We start from the raw sequence: 7,985 nt of genomic DNA, 5'->3' as shown, positions 1-7,985 counted from the left end.
TTGTTTCTTTGTTATGGGGTGGGGCCACAACATTAGTAACAAAGAAACAGAATTAAAACTTTATTGTGGGGAGCTGCTACAGTGTTTTGGACAGGTTCAAGCCTTGGACTGATGAGAGGGCACAGTCCTCTCATTGCCACGTGTAAGTCCCAGCTTGGAGGGCAGGGCACTCCCAGCACAATTATAGCCAACAGCTGTAGTTGTAAGCTTGAACCTATGGTCCAACACGTGGCCCCATGTGCCTGAGTGATGCAGGCTTGATAGAGTTCAGGTGCATGTAGTTGAGTAGGATTGAAACCCAGGAGAATGTTGTAAACATCTTGGTCACACCCTTACTTTGCCTCGTAGCATCTGCTATAAAATAAATGCATGGCTGTGGGCATGGTCACTGTCTCTCAGAGAAGCAGCGTCCCACTGAGACCCGGCTTTCATTCTCTTGTCAGTCTCTTTTAAGCCTTTCAGCCACTCCCACTCAGGTTCACCCTTGGCTGTGCTGGTGCGGCACACTTTATAAAGATATATGCCTCCACGCTCCCAGGGCGGGTTCCTGCCTCAAACCCCGCCCTTACAGGAAACAGCTCCAGGAAACAGCTTGGGGGAGGGCACAGCCATTGCCAAGACAACCCCTGCAGGACTGACTTCCTTCCGCTTGGTCTCGCGGTTCTGGTCATGATGAACACCACCCAGGGTTTTTATATAAGTACATTATTTTGGACAGTTTTCTGCTTTATGATATTTATTTAACAAACATAAAATAAAAATTTTGATAGCTTTTTTTCCTAGTATCTTTAGATTAGTTGTGCATCTGCAAATGCATAATATTAGTATAATTTATTATTTAACTCAATTTTTAATGGACTATTTTTAATCGTTAAACATCTCTCTCCATTCTGCACTCTAGAATCACTGTTTTGTGCTAACCTTCATTTTGCTTCCAAACTATTCTTATCTCTTCAAAATGATATCTGGTCTACGGCCATACCACCCTGAACACGCCCGATCTCATCAAAATGATATCTGTAGTCATATTTATGTAAAAAATAAGTATAAAGTAAGTAACCCTATGCTTTAACAGAATCTGTTATTTATTTATTTTGGTTAAATCTAACCATATAATTAAACCATATTTTGGTTAAATCCAACCGCATATTTGAAACAGCAATTCCTTCTTAATGTTCATCTGATTGAAATTATTGAAGTATTTATTGTGTAACAATGCTTCTGATTGCATGTTAGATATCATGGTTAAATACTTAATCTTGCTATGTGATATTTATGAAGAACTTTATATTATTATAATAATAGCTATTCTATTAAATTTTTATTTGACATTTTTTCTATTTTTCAATTTGATATGGCTCATCTGTTTCTCTTAGCATCATTTCAAGTGATTTCAGGTGTGTATCAACTATAATTACTGATTTCCCTATCCCCTTATATTAGAAAAGCAATATTTATATTATTTTAAACTTATTTTGTATATCAAATGCCATACAGATTATAACCTTGCACTTTGCTCTTTTGGTTCACTCGTTCTTTTGATTCATGTGAAGCACTCTCTGGCACTTGTCCACTATCTAATTAAAGTCTCCCTTTTGAAAAAATGAAAAAAATATTCTTCATTAAAAGAACAAATTAATTATTTTATAGAATGGTAAACATCCTTTTCCTTTTCAGAGGCGAGCTGCTGATAATTTGAGAAGACATCACCAGTATCAAGTAAGTTAATCATGTATTATATCTTGAAATTTTGGATATTAAAATTCAGTCCCATCTTCAGAACTAACCAAAGAAAGAAATCATATATATACACTGAATATCAATTGTGTTATTTTTACATACCTCAGGAAGTTATGAGGAACCTGGTGAAGCGATATGTTGCTGCAATGATTAGAGATGCCAAAACTGAAGAAGGCCTGACTGAAGAGAACTTTAAGGTACCTGTTTTTATTTTAATGATGAAATCACCAAGTGTCAGATTCTGCAGAGCATGGAACCTAACATAGCGCATTGAAAATCAGAACTGGAAACACAGCTGTGTGTTCCAGCTAGATTTTGTGTCTTCTAAATTAAAGCACTATTGTATTATCCAAAAGAGTGATGACATTTCTTCTCAAAATGCATTGTTTTCAAACATACTTACTCTGAAATGTCGAGATGACTTATTGAAGCCATCCTGGCATTCTGACTGCCTATCCTACTGAGTGAGCTTTAGTTTTTGAAATTTCAGGCTGATTTCTAATCCTGAAATGTTTAGTAACCAACATGCTAAAAACAAAATCTTTGTGTTCTGCACAGCTTTGATAGAAGAAAATTTTGTACTTAATTGTAACTTATAAACTTAGTGTTTCTCCCTGAGTTTTATTTTTATTGTAACCAGAGGAGATAGGTAGAATAGATGAAATATATGAATAAATATAAATATATTATGTGTGTAAAATACCTCTGTTATTCTGCCTGAGTTTTTTGATATTTTGGAGGAATGATTAAAGTCAATAAGATCTTATAGGCAAAATCTAACACATAAAAATCATCCTACAGGAGACCTTTAGCAGTGAAAAGTATAAGTTTGACAGAGAACAAATATAACCAGCCAATTAGGTAAGAAAATAGATAAATTGCAAAACTTAAAGCACATTGATAGTTGGCTAGGATCCAAAATGTTCTTTACAGGCACAACATCCAAGTTTTAGAATTAAATGGTCCTTGGTACTTTGGGAGATAGGTTGGAGGCAGGGGCCCACCTTAAAGGCTACCATTAGATTAGAGCTGAGAATTCAGATGTCCAAAAAGAGAATAAAAATGAATCTCAGAAATGCTATCTGATTGAATTAAGCAATTTGCAAGATTTAGTAGCTAACCGAGATGCTGGGGTAAGAATCAACTTTAAGGTAGTAAATAATGGAAAGTTACTGCCCACACTAGAAAGGGCAGGCTTCACTTTTTTTTGTTATATGTGTCCCTTTGGACAGCAAAATATACTTATGTTAAAAATATTTACAAAATGTATCCCTGAGAGAGTGTGAAGTGATTTCAAAGCAGATGGGTATTTGAAGAGGAAGTACTTGAAAGTGTAGCCCCCCCCCCCAAAAAAAAACAATATACTTGACTATGCAGCAGTGAAAAATAAAAGTCTTCCTGTTTCTTTTCACATAAACCTTAGGAAGTGTCCTTATTATTACAGAACTTGAATAGGAAATTAATAGATATCACAATGACACAAGTACCAGGAAGAAAACTAGAAATTCTAGATAGAACCACAGCAGAGTGGAATCCTAGTTCTTAAAAATGCGTGAAAACACATCAGCCCCATGTATGAAATGAGCAAATGATGTTTACTAATGTTTATTTAAGTCACAAATTTCATCATTTTAAATTTCACTTAGGAACTAAAGCAAGACATTTCTAGTTTCCGCTTTGAAGTCCTGGGGTTACTAAGAGGAAGTAAACTCTCTACAGTACAATCCGCTCAGGCCACGAAGGACACTTCTAATTCAGCAGACTCAGATGAAAAGAGTGATAACGAAGGTATCAGCAAAGACAAGAAGAACTTCAGCCTTTTCGACTTAACCACCCTGATCCACCCGCGATCAGCAGCAATTGCTGCAGAAAGACACAACATAAGCAATGGTTCTGCGCTGGTGGTGCAGGAGCGCCTGCGGGAGAAGCAGAGAAAAGTGAATTTTGTGACTGATATAAAAAACTTGGGGTTATTTTATAGACGATCAAAACAAAATTCTGCCAAACAAAATGCAAACCAAATCTTCTCTGTTTCAGAAGAGGTTGCTCGTCAACAGGCTGAAGTATCATTGGAGAGAAATATTCAACTGGAATCTCCAGGATTATCTTCAAGGGGTGACCCGAGCATCCCTGGTCTCAGTGAACAATGCATATTAGTAGACCACCGGGAAAGGAATACCGACAGTCTGGGTTTACAAGTTGGAAAGAGAATGTGTGCTTTCAAATCAGAGAAGGTGGTGATAGAAGACACTCTTCCAATAATACCAAAGGAGAAGCATGCAAGGAAAGAGGACTCTAGTGCAGACTATGATGCAACCCTCACTAACACAGTCATCCAGGAAGATTATGTGACCACAAGATTGTGATACTTGAAGGAAGGAGGAAGTGTTTATCATACATATATCTTTTCTATAGTGCTCTGAGTTGGGGAGAGTGTTTAAAAGTAAATTAGCAAATTCTAACTTATACTCTAAGCATTTATCAACTGTAGCATACTAACGTGTAACATGTTTAAATAAGGCAAAAGCTATCAAAAACCCTTGTTCTGTAGCCCACTTTTGCTTCCACAATTTGTTTTACATTTTTTGTTGTTAATAAATAAACTCACCTTGTATCTTGCACTGTTGCAGTAACATGGGCAATTTTTAGCTCTTTTTCAATTAAAACAAATTCAATGTCATGATTTAGTTGACTCCTGTAATAGATATTTTTATATCCAAAAATTAATATAGCTAAAATATTAGAGCTTTTCATAAATTTTAGGGCCTCTAGAGATGGGTACTTATTAAGGACTTTTCCCTCAGCCCTATGGTTTAGCTTTAATTCACAAATATTAGCAAATTATTTCTTAAGAAAAAATGAATAATTATAGTACACAATTAAAGCAAGGAAGGCTTCTCATGGGGTCATGATCAAACTCTTTTTTTAAAATGAAAGTTGGGCCCTGGCCAGTGTAGCTGAGTTGCTTGGAGTGTCCTCCTGTACACAGAAAGTTGGCAGGTTTGATTCCCATCAGGGGACATACCCAGATTATGAGGGTTTGATGTTTCTCTCTCTCTCTCTCTCTCTCTCTCTCTCTCTCTCTCTCTCTCTCTCTCCCTCCTTCTCTTTCTCTCCTCCTACCTTTTTTTCTCTCTAAAATCAATAAAGGTATCCTCGGGTGAGGATTAAAAAAATTAAAAATGTAAGTCTGTATACTTCATAGAGTTTTAGTTTGACCAGTTTTTTCTTTCAGAAAGTAAATAAATGTTTGTCCTAATAAATTTGGATGACTGGTGATTTTTAACATTTTACAAAAAAAAAAAAAGTTTTACTTGAAGTTTTATTTTTAACCAGCCTTTTTCAGGTGCAGTGTAAATATGAGGCTTTATGAATAGAACTGAATTTCAAAAAGGTGACAAAAGTTGTTAGTGCCAGAAAAGAATCACAGTCAATAAGAATAGTTTAAGTACCTTAAACAGAAGAACAACAACAATAACAATGCCAGCCAGTTTTACGTGCTATGCATGTATTAACATATGCACTGCTCATAACAACACTCTGAGGTAGTTACTATTCTTATCCCCACTTAATAAATTAAGAAAATGAGACAAATACTAATTAAGCTGGGTTCATAATAAGTGATGGAATAAGCAAAAACATGTTCACGTAATAATACTGGGATTTAGATGAGTGAATGGTTCTCTAGTCTCATGACTTTTTGTGTTATTTTTACCACTTCTGAAATGCTATGTTTTGAGAGAAAATGAGTAAACTCCATACATCTGTGACTCTTGTTGTAAAGCAAGAAGAATGTGCAAAATTAACAATGCATGTGATTCTTTAGACTCAATTTTAATCTAGATTAAAAAAAAATTTGGTATGTAATATCAGAATTCAACTTGAAATATTAGATTTTAGTTTTCAGAAAAGCCATGGGCACTGATAACTGCTTATTCCTAAACCTGGTTTTGTCCTATGGATTTTAGAATGGGACAGGTAGGTTTGGAGAAAACAATAATGCTAATGAATGTTCTTCTTGCTTCAAGCTTACTTTTATCTCAAGTATGTTAGGACTCAAAATAAGCCCTGGGGATAGTGAAATATCTAAATTGTTCTAAATCAGACAGACAGTAATAGGGGAATTGTAGGCCTAATCTCAATACTTGATGTATTTTCCAATGATTTCTTTTTTGCTGCAGTTTTTTGTTTAGTTTAGTTTTGTTTTGTTCCCCAAAATAAAGATCATACACATCACTATTATATGTAAGCTATAAGAATGTAATTTCAAATTTTTTTCTGTTCTTTCAAATAACACCAACAACACAGGCAACAACAATTTTTTCCCCAGTAGCTTACTTATATTCAGGGTTAGGGAGATAATATTTTACAGGTGAACATGGTGATCATGGAGGAATTTATTTGGAGCCAGTAACATCTTACTTTTCAATGTTCCAGAAAAGATAGCTTCTAATAGCCCCTGAGGTCACTGAGAATTTAAACAAATTGTTGGATATTGTTAGTACCAGATGTTCTAGAATTAAATATTATTCTAAATATGTGATATTAGTTAACATTAAGGAAGATGAGCAGTAGAGGGAAAATAAGAAAACATAAAACAACAGCATGATTGCAAGTTAAGGATGATGTTTCTGAGGTCTTTAAATGAGCAATTTGGGGTTTCTTTTCATTTCTACTCAGATTCCTATCAACAGAAAATCCTAAACACACCTTCATTTGTATAATGTTTCTTGTATTTCACACCCTCTTGATCATGCTATGGCTCACATACATTTATTTAATTATTTAATTAATTATTTATTTATTGCAGCGTTGAGTGGAAGAGTGTCTAGAAAACTTAGTTTAATTTTAATTAAGTTAAATTTCAAAGCTCTCAATTATCATTGATATAGCTTGAAAAACGCATTGACAAGAAAGAATACTATAGCCCTAGCCAGTTTGGCTCAGTGGATAGCATCAGCCTGAGAACTGAAGGATTGGATTTCCAGTCAAAGGCTGGGTTGCAGGTTCGATCCCCACCCCTGGTCAGGGGGCGTGCAGGAGGCAACCAATCAATGTTTCTCTCTCACATCAATGCTTCTCTCTGTCTCTCCCCCTCCTTTCCACTCTCTCCAAAAATTAATGGAAAAATATCCTCAGGTGAAAATTAACAAACAAGAATCAATACATAATTTTTAAAAAAGAAAGAAAGAATGCTATAAAGATGTACCTCACTGTTTATGATTGACGTATTCCTGAAAATGTCCATGTAAATAAAAGTATATTAACTTTAGCAGGTAAACTATGTAAAAGCAAAAAATAAAGAAATAAAGAAAGGTAGTGAATTATTTTGTAAAATGATAAATTATTTTTTCAAAGTGATAATTATCCTCAAAATGTTAACTATTTCATAAGTTGGACATTTGTATATCAAATTTTCTTAAATTAGATATTTTATTTATTGGCTGGTAATTAAAATACTCCAAAATCATTTTCACTTTTTTTCCTTTGACCCAGATAGCAACTTGACATAGTAATAAAATACATAGACCCAAATGATAAAATTTCTTGGGATGAAATTTCTCTTGTGATGTAAAAAAAATAAATAATGAAGAGTAGCACAAAGCCCAAATGATTCAGGACTGTGATGGTGTTGAGCAAATTGTCTTTGAAAATATTGCTAGTTACTAATAAGTTGTCTCCATACTATAGAAGAATTCCCAATTTAAATGGAGTATTCCTTAAGTCTTTTGCTAATATTTCTCAAAATATGGTCAGGGAATTTCTTGTGACAATACAGTTTAACAGTATTGGAGCATGGTTTTCGTTTCTGGACCTTCCATTCAAAGGGAAATAAATGTTGAACCTGTTCATCTATTGGGATGCAGAAAAAGACATCCTTCAAGTCTATGCCTGAAAACTATTTGCTATTTTCAAGCATGGTGGTCAACAAAGTATAAGGGTTGGACACTGATGAATGTCTTAGACAACATCATTTATGGTCCTGGGATTCTGTACAAATTTATAATCATCAGAGTGAGGCTTTTTGACTGGAAAAATGAGGTGTTATAGGGAAACTGGCATGGCTGAATTAATCCTGATTTTAAGAAGTTCTGCAATACTGGTTGAATTCCCTCTAAAACAGTGGTTCTCAACCTTCCTAATGCCGTGACCCTTTAATACAGTTCCTCATGTTGTGGTGACCCCCAACCATAAAATTATTTTCGTTGCTACTTCATAACTGTAACTTTGCTACTGTTATGAAT

At 34.8% G+C, this 7,985-nt stretch overlaps 1 protein-coding gene across 2 annotated transcripts in view; it reads left to right on the top strand.

Annotated features, from left to right (window-relative positions):
• Positions 1-4,369, top strand: part of TRPC4 (transient receptor potential cation channel, subfamily C, member 4) — a 436,371-nt gene extending 432,002 nt beyond the window's left edge. For both annotated transcript variants that reach the window (XM_005882679.2, XM_014530348.1), the window contains 3 exons: positions 1,678-1,719; positions 1,848-1,937; positions 3,387-4,369. In XM_005882679.2, the coding sequence (XP_005882741.1) occupies positions 1,678-1,719; positions 1,848-1,937; positions 3,387-4,106 (852 nt within the window). In that variant the 3' untranslated portion in view covers positions 4,107-4,369. The remainder of the gene's footprint in view (positions 1-1,677; positions 1,720-1,847; positions 1,938-3,386) is intronic.
• The last annotated feature ends 3,616 nt before the right edge of the window (positions 4,370-7,985 follow it).

The sequence above is a fragment of the Myotis brandtii genome, unplaced genomic scaffold, assembly GCF_000412655.1.
Source record: "Myotis brandtii unplaced genomic scaffold, ASM41265v1 scaffold732, whole genome shotgun sequence".
NCBI lineage: Eukaryota > Metazoa > Chordata > Mammalia > Chiroptera > Vespertilionidae > Myotis > Myotis brandtii.
This window is presented reverse-complemented; position numbering and strand designations above follow the sequence as displayed.